The sequence below is a fragment of the Papaver somniferum genome, chromosome 5 (assembly GCF_003573695.1).
Source record: "Papaver somniferum cultivar HN1 chromosome 5, ASM357369v1, whole genome shotgun sequence".
In the NCBI taxonomy this organism is placed as follows: Eukaryota; Viridiplantae; Streptophyta; class Magnoliopsida; order Ranunculales; family Papaveraceae; genus Papaver; species Papaver somniferum.
The window spans coordinates 152,202,456-152,217,183 of NC_039362.1; the positions used below are offsets into that span (position 1 = coordinate 152,202,456).

Sequence of the window (14,728 nt, forward strand, 5' to 3'; positions counted from 1 at the left end):
ATAGAGTGTAAGATCATCTATATTTGTGTGGCTGATTATTGACTCGACATCAACTTTTATTATTTCATTCAAACAGATTTCAGAGGCTTCCAGAATTTTGAGTGTGTTCGATGAAACCGGCAATGATGGGATATGTTGTTCACAATCCCTTTGCAAATGTGGAACTACGTACCTATAAGCTGCAAGTAGGAGGGAGTAATAATGCTTGGCAACTATAAAAACTTCAATTGGAGCTACGATAGTAATATTTCGACGACTATAAAAACTTGGAGTCATAATTGAGGTGATGAAATACTTGACCGTATATGAAACAATTTACCGGTTGCAATATGGTGGTGCATTTGGAAAGAAAGGAATTCTAGAATTTTCAATCACAAAAAGAGAAATTTGGAAAGTCTAATTCGAGATATTAAGATGCAAGCTCATTTTGAGCGGAGTCAAACATTACGGCTAACATGGTGATAGCTTTATGAGACTCGTATTTCTATCGGCAGCTTTGAGTTGGATGTGCCGATTGGTGTTTGTTTTTATTGTTTTCAATTGGCTTTTTGTTTTTTTTTTCCTCTTTTTTGGGTGATCGTTTCCAAAAATCGGTCTCCTTTCCTATATTGACAGATCAAAAAAATAATAATGCTCGGTAAACTTTTCTTTGGCCAATTTCCCACAGTAAAGAAATTCTAAGAGTGTCTCATGCTCTTTTTTCTTTTTCTTTCTGATACGCGAAAACCAGACCCAAACCCCTACCCGAACCCAGCCAGTTGGACTGGCCCCACTGCCAGACCCAACACCGTTCAACCCACTAACAACTAATCTACTACAAACCTTTATGGTGACGGGGATTGCCTCTGACTTCCTCCTTACTGGAGTTGATGGAATACCACTGAGCTATGTTCTTGGACCCAATGTCTCAAGCTCTTCACGTTCAGGGAGAGATACAGAGTCAATTGTACTGGTTTCAACTTTTGTGAACATTTCCTATCTGCTAGGCTTGCACCATCCAACCTAGGACCTACCGGATAAGACGAATCGAAAACTTTTGATGTCCTCCCGGCGAACTTGTACCCGTTACTCCGTTAAAGAACCATGCTCTTTTATACACCGCAGTATCTTTCTCTCTCACACATGCAAAACGAGAAGTTGATTGTCGTGTTGGAAAAACAGAAAAAAGGAAAAATAACAAAAAACAAAAAAGGGAAACTGTTGAAATGATGCAACGTCTATGTCGTTTCCTCAACCATTAGTCACCCAAAAATCTATTCAAACACTATTTTCCCCAAAACAAAAATTAGGGCTTCCAACATCCTCGATTTACCATCATGGAATCTTCGAATTCAAATTCATCTCCATACAAACTTCTCTACAAAGCAGCATTACTCATACCCATTTCACATTATCTCTATGCTGTTTCATTTGTTTTCTTAATTTTTCTTTATAATTTTCTGGAGATCCATTTCTTCCAAGATTTGTTACATGGATTTAGAGGGGACTTGATTTCTTTGACCTATAATTCCTGCTCTGAGATCTACGAGGGTGTTGCTTCTAAGTGCCAGACTCTTCATGGAAGGTCAACTCAATTTTATTTTCTCAAAACAGTTTATGAATTGCTTATTTGATTATATTATCATTTTGGAATAGTTTTATGAATGATTTTAGTCAAATTACTTGAATAATTTTAACGACCTAGTCAATTTGAAGTTGAGAATTTCAAATTGAGGCGCCAATTTCCCCCAAATGTATGGATTTACTTATTTGTTTGTTTTTATGAAACTCTGGTTTATTGATTGTGCAGGTATTTAGTGACGCCTTGGCTTTCTAGTCCGCATATACAGACTGCTTTTCTCAACTTCTTTGGGAGGCCTCCTGTTTTCAGCTACAAGAGGTATTCCGGATCATTTATTTACTTCTAATTTCCTGAATGTTGTGTTTTGGTGTCTTGGGGTGTTATCATTTGATGAAAACATAGAAGAAGATAATGAACTTCTACTTAGACGACATGCATTAATGAATCCGCTTTCTGTTTTATCACTAGTCTCAACCTGGTTCTGACTCATATTTGGTGTTAGTGTTTGTTAACATAGTTGGATGTTGAAACTGTAATTTAGTCACTTTACGATCAGACATTGCTAACACTCGGTAATTAGTTGATTGGGGATATATAAATTATGAACTGTAGAGTAGGTAATGGTGGCTGGGTACCCACACTTCGCATGAGACTAAAAACTAACAATCAACATTACTTCATTTTGGTGGATATGGCTGATTGCACTATTTATATTTAGGGAAATGATAAAATGTATTGCTGTTAATAATATGTCATTTTTCAGTCTTCACATTTTAGAATGCGAAGAAGCCCAATTTTTTTGAAGTTTCTCTTTTATTTCTCCTTGACACTTGTCTGATGTCTCAGTAGTCTGGCGCAGCATGCATTTATATCTAAGAAGGTCATGTCTGTGTCGTACAATAAGATGCGTAGCAATGTAGTCTCTTGTAAGTCATTTGTGTAATTATAATCATCCTTGCCATTTTTTCCCTGCATAGTATCTTGTTGAACTTGGTTTGTGCAATTGTTATATGATGAATATTGTTTGTTCAGGCAAATATTTCTTACACCTGATGGTGGAACAATTGCTCTGGATTGGTTGATGTCATCTGCTGGTAACTCTTGAACTCTTAAACTTTTATATAATTATTAAAGTTATCTTTATTTGAGCGGGATATCTTGTGTTGTAGTTGTTATTATACACTGGTGTTTTACCGTCTTACTAGTTTTGTCTGGATGAATTGTTTTGAAGTTCACTTTGATTTTTGTAATTGAGTATGTTAAACCTATAATGTTCATAACATATCCGCATCTTAATGCTATAAAATGATTATATTTATCATGCTATAGGTGATCAGTGTCCTACCTCTTGAATAAGTAACACTTGTCCCTTTTTTTCTTCGTCTTTTCTTTTCCCACCACTTTTTTTTTTTCAATGTTATTGGCGCTATGGTTGTAATAGCGGCTAGGAAACCTACGAACTGCTTATTTAACATGCTGAAATATTATTGCCTACTCAAGTATTTATGTTTATCAAGTTCATCAATAATGTACGGGGCATAGCTTACTTGTCTTCTTGTTGCTTGGTCCTCCTTTATGAGTGTTCTGGAAATTTCCACATATTAGTGTTCTTATGTCTCTCACTGATGAATCCCATCCTTACATCTCTGGAAATGTTGCAGTATCTAACATTTGGGCTTTTTTCCCTTCAGCTGTTTTGCCACCAAGAAGTGGTTGGCGCCATATTATCACTATCCCTATATGTTATTTACTTACAGATTCCAAGCTACAGAAAGCAAACAATTGTAGCAAGTTTACTGTCTGTTTCTCTAATTGTTCAATTTTGGCACACCAGTATCAGGAGGGGCTTCTCACACTAAAAATGTTCCTTTGAAGGATGACACCACCCCTATTGTGGTAGTAGTCCCTGGCTTAACAAGTGATTCCCATTCTGCTGTAAGTTTTATCTTCTCCAATATGCTCTCTTTAACAGATTCAGAGCTCCAGTAGCTTCTTCTTTAATTTCCCAAATAATGTGGCATTTTACAGTCAATTCTTTGAGCAGTAAAGACGTGGCATGTTAAATTTGACTTTATCATGATTCATGATGCAGGATTAGATAAATTTTTGTTTTAATTCTCCACTTTTTGGATATATCAACATTTAATAAATGTACATTAGAATACGATTCAAGTTAGTTACTTGAATCGTAAAATGACTAATTTTTCTAGTCACAGGTTTGTTCCAAATCCAGATTTGAGCCATTTTTTCCCTTGATCAACAACCAACTTGTACTGATTAGCGACCAAAACCAGTACCAACAAACTGGAAATGGCTACAGAAACCATAAATTAAGCAACTCATCACTTATAGTGGAAACAAAGAACAGAAATATAGAAGGAACTAAAAAAATCGAAATTTTAATGTATCTTCCTGCTCAAGCCTATGTAAGAAAGCGGTCGTCATATGGAATTCCTCCACTATGAAATATTTCACACTATATACCTTTCTTTTGGTTTGGTTGTTATTTTACTGGTTAGAGACTTGGTATCTGCTTAAGAAGAAAAAACAAAAGACCAAAATACATCTCCGAATGGAATAGGTTACTATGTTTAGTATATTCACTCGGGCATCACAGGGCCTACTACAGACTACAATAACTTCTCTAGTTGGTAGGTCAAGGCATAAACAAACTTTTTATAGGTAATGCAAGTATGGGAATACGAATTCGAGGCTTTCTACTTGATAGTAGTATTCATTGCTTGCCTCAATTCATTATTTTTTGTATCAGCAAACCACATTGTAACACACTAATAATCAATGTGTGCTGAGGTACAAATTAATTCTCAGAGTTGCTTGTTCCATTGTGTTATTGCAGTATATAAAGCATATAGTCTTCAAGATTGCGAAAAGTGGCTGGAATGTTGTTGTCAGCAACCATAGGGGACTTGGTGGAATCTCAATAACTGTAAGTTCTGCATATATGCAATGTTTTGAGTTTTGTTCATTTTTATCTATGTAAAGGTCACTTAACTAAGAAACAAATTCTATTTTATTCATTAGTGGCAATAGAAGAACTGGTAAACCACCACATGTTGTTGAAATACAAGCACTTATCCTTCCTTCTAAGACAACGGTCCTTAATGCAGTTTGACCATATGATCCATGCTCTGTCTTAGGATTGACATTGTTTAAAATGTTGTTTACTGATATGTACTTCCCACCTGAAAAGAAGTTGAGGTTTTTCTTTTTTGCACCCTGTCAACCATCATTGCGAAATGTCATTTTGAAGTTGGTAAGGTCTTATCAAATATTAGTTACTAGTGCAAGCACTTTGATTTGTAATTTGGGGTGATCTTTCGGTCTGCCCATATATCTGCGGTAGCCATATTCCGCATGTCTTCAACACTTTACTCCATAGTTTATAGATTCGGAGTTTTAAAATTTTGTCTCTTATCAGTACCAAATGGGGAGATGTGTGACCAATTACGAAAAGTTTCTGCAATTACTATCTGTATATGTGGTTAATCATGTAAAACATCAAAGTAACCGGTAAACATGAAATGGGGCATCATTAGTTTTAGATAGTATGAATTGAGTTGATCATATTTCAAGTAACATGGAAGAGAGAGGAGTCCCGCTGGTCATACTTTTTGGTCTCTTCACTCTCCGTTCTGTTTTTTGTTAATCGTCAATCGATCAAATGCTCTTACGTTCATAAAGTGAGTTATATATGTCTTCATCTCATTTCTTGTTAATCAACAATATGAAATATCTCTTTTGACAGTCTGATTGTTTTTACAACGCTGGATGGACGGATGATCTACGGAGAGTTGTTGACCATCTTCATCAAGAGTATCCTCAGGCTACTCTATTTGCTGTTGGAACAAGCATCGGCGCCAATGTTCTGGTAATGGTCACTAATGATGTTTGTGTTCTTTCTGCCTTTCCAATCAATTATTTCCATTAACAGAAGTTTAAAATGGTTTGAGATGCCTGAGGTGTATCATAGATCATAATCTCCGTTACTCCTTCGAAGTAGAGTTCATTCCTCCCTTGAGAATAATGATGGTACAAGCATGAAAGATTCATAATTCATCAAACATGCACGAGAAAAGTTATTACTAATTAACCATTAGGAACTCTGTTGGTCCAGAAACTTGTGGATATCCAAGAACAAGGGGTACTTCGAGTGCTTTTATAAATGAAGATTTTGAGCATATTCAGATAATCAATATCAAGTTTTAAGCTTTTAGAGTGTTACCACTGGAGGAACCTTGCCTGAACATGCATCAATTAGGTAGCTAGTCTGTTAGTCAACCAAAGTCCGGTAATGGTTCTCTTAAATGTATCTTAAGCTCTCTTTTAGTTTTCTCATATCTACTTGTTGACATGTAAAAGTGAAGCTAATATTTGGTTTCCAGCTGATACTCCATGTGTATATATATGTGTGAATCTACATAACATATTTCTATTAAATTGACCTTTTATCGACCAACATGCCATAAATTTTCAAATGGGGGGTCAGGACTTTGCCAGTTTTAAGCTGACCACAGAGGCAGACTTTCTGTACTCGAGCAAGTATACATGTATCTGTCCCAAAGCTGTTTGTTGGTAGTTATATGGAATCTTAATTTGGAATTATGCATAAAGCAAGACGTTAGTGTTCCCAAAGCCTTCGTATCACATAATTGAAGTTCTTCTTATTGTTTATTTTCGGTTAGATTCTAGAAGATCAGATTTTTCAAACTATGTTTGCGAATAACCAACTTGTAATGATCAGGAGAGATGCTTAAGCATTTTAAATTCTTAACTGGATGACGGATTTCAGGTTAAATATCTTGGAGAGGATGGAGATAATACTTATTTTGCTGGGGCTGTAGCTATTTGCTCTCCATGGGACCTCTTGGTTGGTATTCAATCTTTATTCTGTTAAACTTGCGTATATAACTTGTGATTTTCTCAACATTGAATAAATTAGTTAGAAAAGTGTTTTTTCAGTGCCATTACTTTCCAATTTTTCCCTTGACCGCTATAAATGCATCGTTGAAGTTAACTGACGAAAAAGTATAGAATTTTAATAACGTTCGTTTCCCTATTTACTAGTAATGAAAAAGCACGAGCTTCGTCAAGTTTCATGAGAAGCTCTCCCTCAACTATAAATTTCCCCGTGTTAGTTCTATTTTAGATGGCTGGAGTCTATGAGACGCGTATTCTGAATATATATGTTAATTTTTAATCGTAATTCTTATATTAGGATTTCGAGACCCGATTTGTTTAACATTTTAGATCCTAATTCTTTTGCTTCTTTGCATCTGTCTACTTGATGCAGCCCCATCTTCAGAAATTACATTGTTATTGTCTTATCAATGTATTTATAGATTGGTGACAGGTTCATAACACGCAAACTTGTTCAAAGACTCTATGACAGAGTTCTGACAATTGGGCTTCAAGGTTATGCAAAACTGTAAGTTCACCTTGTTACTTGAGAAGCTGGATACACAATTTCCTTTCCATCCAACCAGGGACTTGGTTAACAACTTAACACTGTGTTATTTTACTTTGTTCTTTATGTGACAATGATTGTAATAGTAAGATGTAACCAAAAATCTTCATCCTACCTCGTCATGATTTCTGTGGTGCTTCTTGTACAATAATATTAGTCTTTGTACGTGCAGACACCAGACCATGTACTCACGGCTTGCTGATTGGGAAGGCATTCAAAAGGTTTGTTACTCTTCACATCATCTAGGATTTACATGTTGTTCACTAAACAAGTGCACGCTTACCTATGCACATAATAGATTTGTGCAGTTGGTTTTCATAGTTGTATCCTACTATCATCCTTACAAGCTAGTACGATTTGAGAAAGCTTCTGATTCTTAAAAAGGATAGAACATACAGATTGGATCTAATGTATTTTGGAAGAGTGTCAAGATTGCTTTCCTAAGAGGATGAAAATGTTAGATGTTATGAAGCTGATTTCTTCTTGTGTTTCAGTCACGAAGAGTTCGGGATTTTGATAACTACGCCACTTGCCTAACTGGACCATTTGAGGTATCTACATTTCAACTAACTGCTAGTTCACATTTCTTCGTCATTCTCCAATGAGTAGTGTTGATAAGGGTATCTTTATTTTGTTAGACTGTGGACACATATTACCGACGTAGTAGTAGTTCCACATTTGTGGGAAATGTATCAGTGCCACTCCTGTGCATCAGTGCTTTAGATGATCCAGTCTGTACAAGGGAAGCCATTCCTTGGGATGAATGCAGGTAGAGTTCTATCATTGTGCGTCTGAACATTTGCTTGAACTTTTTGTTCTGTGTATCTATTGTTGAGCATCAGATCTGACATTTGCTTTTTTTAATCAGGGCAAACAAAAATATTGTCTTTGCTGCAACACGACGTGGAGGGCATCTCGCATTTTTTGAAGGAATAACTGCAAATCGCCTATGGTATAAGACCTTTATGATATTATATCTTCTCAATACCTTTTTTTTAGCAGTCTTCTTCTCAATTCCTTGCTATTTCTGAGACCTCATTTTGTTTCCACCTAATTCAGTCACGCTGTAAAAATGCGTGCAAACCCAAACCCTTTTAACTATGTTTGTTTATCTGATAAAAACCTGCCCACTATTGGAAACTCCATCTTGTTACAACAAAACCTAATCCGTAGATTTCTTAAAGCTATGTAATTTTGTTGAAAAATGGTGTATTTATAGCACAACCTAATTTGTAGTCGCGTAGGGCCGCACTAGATATGAGGAACGCTAGCATGCACTCCCAAGAAGAGCAACTTGCGTCCTTAAAGTCAAGGTTACTTAGTAACCGGTGTTTTAGGCCTTTTATTACTTAAATGAATAATAATAGAATCTTAATCCAGAAAGTAAAGTTTATATAACTTCCCATAATTAGGGAATTACGTGACTATAGTCTTCTCCCAGTTTCGTTTTTGTTCTACTTAATCATTCCCTTCCGTTAAATAGTTCACTATTTCACTGTTCATTCCAGTTTCAGCATAACATTTTTAGTAGAGGGAAAATTCATAAACAGCAAATGCTAATTGGTTGGACGATTGAATCATGGACTAATATACAGTTTTTATTCAAGAAAGAAGTTAAAATTCGTATTTTACTAATTAACTACGTAGCAAATATCCATTAGTAGGGATCTTCTAAACAGTACGTCGTATATTGCTTGGGAAGAACCATAAACATGGTTCCGCTTGTCCTAGATTATCATACTTAATTTTAGAATCCATGATCTGTGCATCTTTTGGTTCTAGTAATATATTTTGGTTGTAACTTAAGGGAAAGAAAATTTCTTTAAACCATCAGCTACCAGTTACGATTTTTGAATCTTTAGGGGTTAGCATGGATGCTACTCTTTTAAGAGTATCTTGTTAGCATTTCTCTTGAGGATTAGAAGCTTTGGTAAAATGGGCAGGGAAGTTATTTGTTGGTAAGTTACAGTAGGCACAGCTATACGTACATAAATATATACATTTTATGTGGGAAAAGTTAGCATGGCTTATTTGAGTTTCCTTGTTGTTAGTTATATTACTAAGAATTGCTTTTCAGTTGTATCTAAACTCTAACTTTGTTCGCCGTACACTGCAGGTGGGTAAAGGCTGTCGATGAATTCCTAAGTGTCCTATATACAAGCCCTTATATGCATAGACGAAAGAAGGTACATGATATTTTTATTACCATGGTGTCTTAGAGGATTAATAAGAAAAGAATCTTGTATAGGGAATCATAAGTGTAAATTGGTCTAGTTTATGGAGTTCGACTACTGGGGATGGATGTATATGTACTACGTAAATTCGATCCTGTCTTGCAACTACATCAACCTTCTTGCCTAAATCCTATTCTGTACCTTGGCTAAAGGAGTCTAACCAGGTTACTCTCTCAAATAATATTAACCTCTATTATCTACTGCTGCAGGTACAGAACCCTATTCAGCATTCTCCACTGGAAACTTCAATTGATCAGGGACCATACATGACTATTACAGAAGAGGGGATGGTTTCTGCAGTGGGCAGCGAACCAACTAGTCCAATTGTTAATGAGTCTGACAATCAGGTGACCGCTGAAAGAGAAACAAGGAAGATAGTTGTAAATACACATAAAAGTGACCGAGAAGATGAAACGAAAGCAGATCCAATATGTGAAACTTCAGAACCCTGCAAACAAGAAATACCTTCCAATCATGACGCCAAACTCCTTGATATATCTGCTCCTCTGAAGAGATGCATACAACAACTCTCTCGACGGAGTAAAACATCAATGTGGTTACTTGCTTATATTGCTGTTATGACGACTTGGCCTATGTTGGGTCCAGCTATCTTTTTACTCTTCAAAAGGAAGCTTAAAAGTGTGTTACCTTCAGCATGGCTCAAGAAGTAATTTTAGAATTCTTGTGTCCCCATGTTGGGTAAATCTGTGTCGGTAAATGCGAGATGCACATATAATGTTTACATAGAAGACGAATTATTTACTAGAGAATAAATGTCAGCTACAAAATCAAACGAAAGATATGTTGTAAAATTGCAAATATCAGTACCTATAAGGCATAAAACTATTTTTTGACATGTTTTCTTCACTATTAGATGTACACAAGTTTTTCTTTATATCTTTTCCATAGCTTTTTATTTCACAGGAAACTACTTCCTTGGTTATCAGCTATCACCGTTTTTAGATATACCTATAATGCAAATTAGCAATCTTCTTTAGAGGGGAGGAAACACAAAACATTCCCAAGAAATTGTCCAATTAAGCGGGAAAAAACGCTTTGCAATATCAGTATACTATAATTATAATTATATACTTCCTGTGTTTGTAAGAATTACCGTTTAAGCTCATTTTGGTTGGGTTTGAACTCTAGTCTTTCCACGATCTAGGGGCTTAAATTTTTATATTTTCGTGGATTTTAGTCCAGATATTTATGATATGCTCCAACAATTATAATTTCATTTTGATTATCAATATCAGTTTACTATAATTGACATTATTTTAAACTTTTTTGATGATAAATAGATTAAAATATTTGTACTCAACATTCATTTACAAATAATTAGGTGCATTAATTATAGAATTAATTAATATTAGTATATTATAATCCACAATAATTACTTAGACGCATTAAGTGTATGGATTTTATTAAACCAATTAATATTGGTATACTATAATCCACAATAATTACTAGGCACATTATGTGTATGGATTTTATTAAACCAATTAATATTGGTATACTATAATCCACAATAATTACTAGGCACATTATGTGGGGTCCAGATCCTCTGTGCCCAAAATCCCCTGTACCTTTGTGCCCGGCCAATGATATTCCGACATTTGTTTTTTATTAATTCCCGGTAACTAACGGTCCCGTAATTGATGCTTAATTAAGGGAAGAATATATACAAACATAAAGACTTACCATAATTAAGGATAATCACGGGGAGAAACAAAACAACTTAACCACATTTGATCAGAAAAATAAAAACAGTAGCAAGTTCTCACCCTTATTCCCATCGATGATTGGGATCATAATACTGCAGTGACATTCAAGATGCATGTTGGATATTTACGACACATTTATGTTTGAATCAACCCTCCTGATTTCTAGTTACTAAATATATTCGTTTTGAAACACATTTTACATCACGGAATTAAATTACATAAGTTAGTGAATTGTGGAGGATGATGAATGAAACATATCATAACAGTACTTATGAAGATCATGCTCTGTAATGATCGACTGATAGAGTATATACATTTAGCAATTGATTGATATTGATCCAATAATGTACTTAGAATATCAAGCTAGCTCCTTAACAATCAAAATATGGAAGAGCTAGAAGATGAATAGCAAAGAATATATACAGGATCTAACATATAATTACTTTCCGTAATTAGTGAGGTTTAAATACGGTAGAATATAAGCGGTTAGTTAACGTCAACCAGGCAAGACAGATGTCGCGCACACATTGGTTGGTACAGAGGGTACAGAGAAGTCCGGTCACAGACGATCTGAACCCATGCATTTTATTAAACCAATTAATATTGGTATACTATAATCCACGATAATTAATTTTGACTCATTAAGTGTATGTTATTTAACCAATTAATATTGGTATACTATAATGAATACTCCCTCGGTCCTAGTTTAGATGCCAAAATAGGATTTTGTACAGAAATTAAGAAACACAAAGAGAATAGTTTTTTTCCACAATTATCCTAAATTAATATTTAAGGTTTCTAGTTTTTAGATGACCAGTTATTGTTGTTTACTTGGAAAAATTCAAATTAAAAGAAGTATATAGAGAAAAATATTTAAGTGTGTGTCTAGAAAATTGAATACACAATTCTCCATGTTATGGGCTGATTCCAAGTTAGAGGTAATTCAGGATAAAAGGTGGAAAAACATGAAGTATAGCAAGTATTTTAGGACAAAAAAATCCCATATTTTAACATCTAAACTAGGACAAAAGGAATATTAGTTGAATAATAGAGAGGATCCATAGACATTGGTGGACTGGCAATGTCGTAGTTCAATATTAACCTTTTACTTTACTATGCAATTGAAGTTTGACATTCATTAATTTGAATAACTCTTTCTTAAGGGAAGTCGATCAGGCCTATTCCTATGCACATGCCAAAAAAATGCTGTTTGGCATACCAGGTGGCATGTCAAACCATTTTTGTCACTATGGGAGAACCAATAAACGATAGACTTTCTAGCGAGCGATATTAATTATAACGCTGGCGATAAAGTCTTTATCGCCAGCGCTTTTGACTCTATCGTCAACGGCTAGTTCTTTATCACTATAAATAAGTAACTTTCAAACTCAAAACTTACCCCAAATTTTTTACACAAAAAATTTCTCTATTTTTCAATCTATTCTCTATTTCTAAATCTAATTTATTTCTTCTATTTCTCCAAATGGCACAATTAACACAACTTGATTTTTATGGAGTAGTGCTTGAAGGTGCCGTTAAGAAGATTTGTGAGAGTTACAAAGAAATTGCTAAGAAGCAAAGATGTCTTCAAGTTTTGGATATTAACCAAGTCAAACTGCAACTAATAAAAGGCAAAGGAAAGTTCAAGGAAAGGAAAATCAAGGAAAAACAAATTTGAATCCAAAGAAGAAGATAAACAAAGGAGACTCCGTTCATGAGCGCATTGATTGGAAGTTTGGTGAAATGAAAAAGATTAACAAGATGAAGAACATTGTCCCAATTTTTATTTTTAGAGTCTTTCCAATTACTGTCTAGTTTTATGTCTTGTAAAATGACTATTTTAATGATTATATCGAAGTTTTTAATTTTTTGAAGTTTAATGAATTTGAAAATTTAACGAATTAATATTGTTGAACATTAATATTAATTCTATTCTTAATCCAATCTTCCAATTAATAATTTAAATAAATATTAAAACTTAATAGTGAACAATTGAGAAATTACAACATAAATGTTGGACAATATTTGGGCAAACATCTTGAAATCTCGAAACAACTTCCAAAATGGAATCTTTGCCCGTAGATGCGACGATATTCCACACGACACCTTTTCTGAAATTCCATCTTGGTTTCACCACTTCTCAAGTTTGCACCTTCTTGTTGAAGTAAAGAAACATACCTAGTAACTTCCTGCGTAATTGTTCTGAAGCGCTGAATCAACTCTGAAACATTACGACAGTGGAGGTTCATTGTTTGTTCTTGAAATTTATCGTAAACCCTTTGCCACAATAGTTCGAGATGATGAGATTCTGGATTATGCGTTAAATCAACAAAATTCCTGCAAATACATTCATCTTCCACATTTCTGAATTTTGGTTTTCGCCTCATATATTGACGTCTCCTAATTTGACTTCTCCTAATTTCACTGTCTATATTGGCACGACCAACGGCTCTTCGATTTTCAACAGCACCTTGGTTTGCTACGCACCAAACAAGGTTTATATTATCGGCCATGCTCTCTTAAGGAATTGGAAGAGTGATGAAAAAAATTGGAGATTGAGAAATTTTTGAGAGATTGAGAAATTCTTGAGAGATTTAGAAATTCTAGTGTGAGTTGAAATGAAATGAAATTATGTATTTATAGAGGGGAAAAATAGTAGCTGTTGGATGAAGATATAATAAGCGATGATCTGACTAGCGAGCGACATCTTGACTATCGCCAATGCTAGAATGACCAGCGAGCGATTTGTCGACCATCGAGCGATGGAGACTATATCGCTCGATGGAAACTCTGTAGTTTATGCCTATATGCCAGGACTGGCATATAGGCATATGAGTTTGGCAGTTTGGCATACACATAATGGGTGCATATATGCCAAAAATCAGTTTTTGGCATGTGCATAGAAATAGGCCTCATGGGTGGATTTTAAAAAAGAATCTTTTATTAATAGTCATTTTTTATTTTGATTTTACATATCACTTTGGTCTGAGCAAAATAAGTGTTCACTTGAGCCGCTGTTTATGGCGCCAATATTATTTTTGAGATTCCATTTTCTACTGCTACTAGTTCACTACCATTTGGTGAGACGAACAATAACATTGTTCAAAGGTCCATGTAGCAGAGACGTGGGTCATGCACATCGCCTCTAAAATGGCGACTGAACGAGGATGGTCAAAGGTCCAATTTGAAACGGATTCGGAAAATTTAATGAGATTTCTAACCTCTGATACAGATGCACTATGGTATATATATATATATATATATATATATGTAATCTGGTTGCAGAAATCAAATAAAGGCTCACCCAAATCCAACAATATATCGTTACACACGTCTACAGAGAAGCAAATCAAGCAGCGGATGATTGCTCCATATGGAGACTCACAACAACAGTATGGGAACATACAATTTCGCAGTTTCTCAGTTCTATTGTAATGGCAGACTCTATGAATATTACATACCCCATGTAATTTCAGTATAATCTAATAAATTTCATGCTTCATAAAAAACAAAAAGCTATTCAAGACATCGAAGAAAATGTTAACTGGATATATACATAAGAGTTAACTATCGATAGGATCTTTGCTACAAAAGCTAGCAACAACATGGTGAATAAACAAGAATCATATTATTGGGGCTTTAAACGGCTGGGTTTTTTTGGGGCTGTATAGGGTCATGAAATTGTAATCCATAGAACCCCTTATCCACCTATTTTCAATAATAC

The 14,728-nt window shown here is 34.9% G+C and overlaps 1 protein-coding gene across 1 annotated transcript; it reads left to right on the top strand.

Annotated features, from left to right (window-relative positions):
- Window positions 1-1,129: 1,129 nt before the first annotated feature.
- Window positions 1,130-10,143, top strand: LOC113283228 (embryogenesis-associated protein EMB8-like). The gene is made up of 14 exons (XM_026532414.1): window positions 1,130-1,564; window positions 1,790-1,879; window positions 2,594-2,655; window positions 3,396-3,496; window positions 4,419-4,508; window positions 5,328-5,450; window positions 6,372-6,449; window positions 6,922-7,007; window positions 7,219-7,267; window positions 7,541-7,597; window positions 7,685-7,815; window positions 7,915-7,998; window positions 9,163-9,232; window positions 9,490-10,143. Exons 1-14 carry the CDS (start codon window positions 1,317-1,319, stop codon window positions 9,949-9,951), a joined length of 1,731 nt encoding a protein of 576 aa, XP_026388199.1. The 5' UTR covers window positions 1,130-1,316; the 3' UTR covers window positions 9,952-10,143.
- Window positions 10,144-14,728: the final 4,585 nt, after the last annotated feature.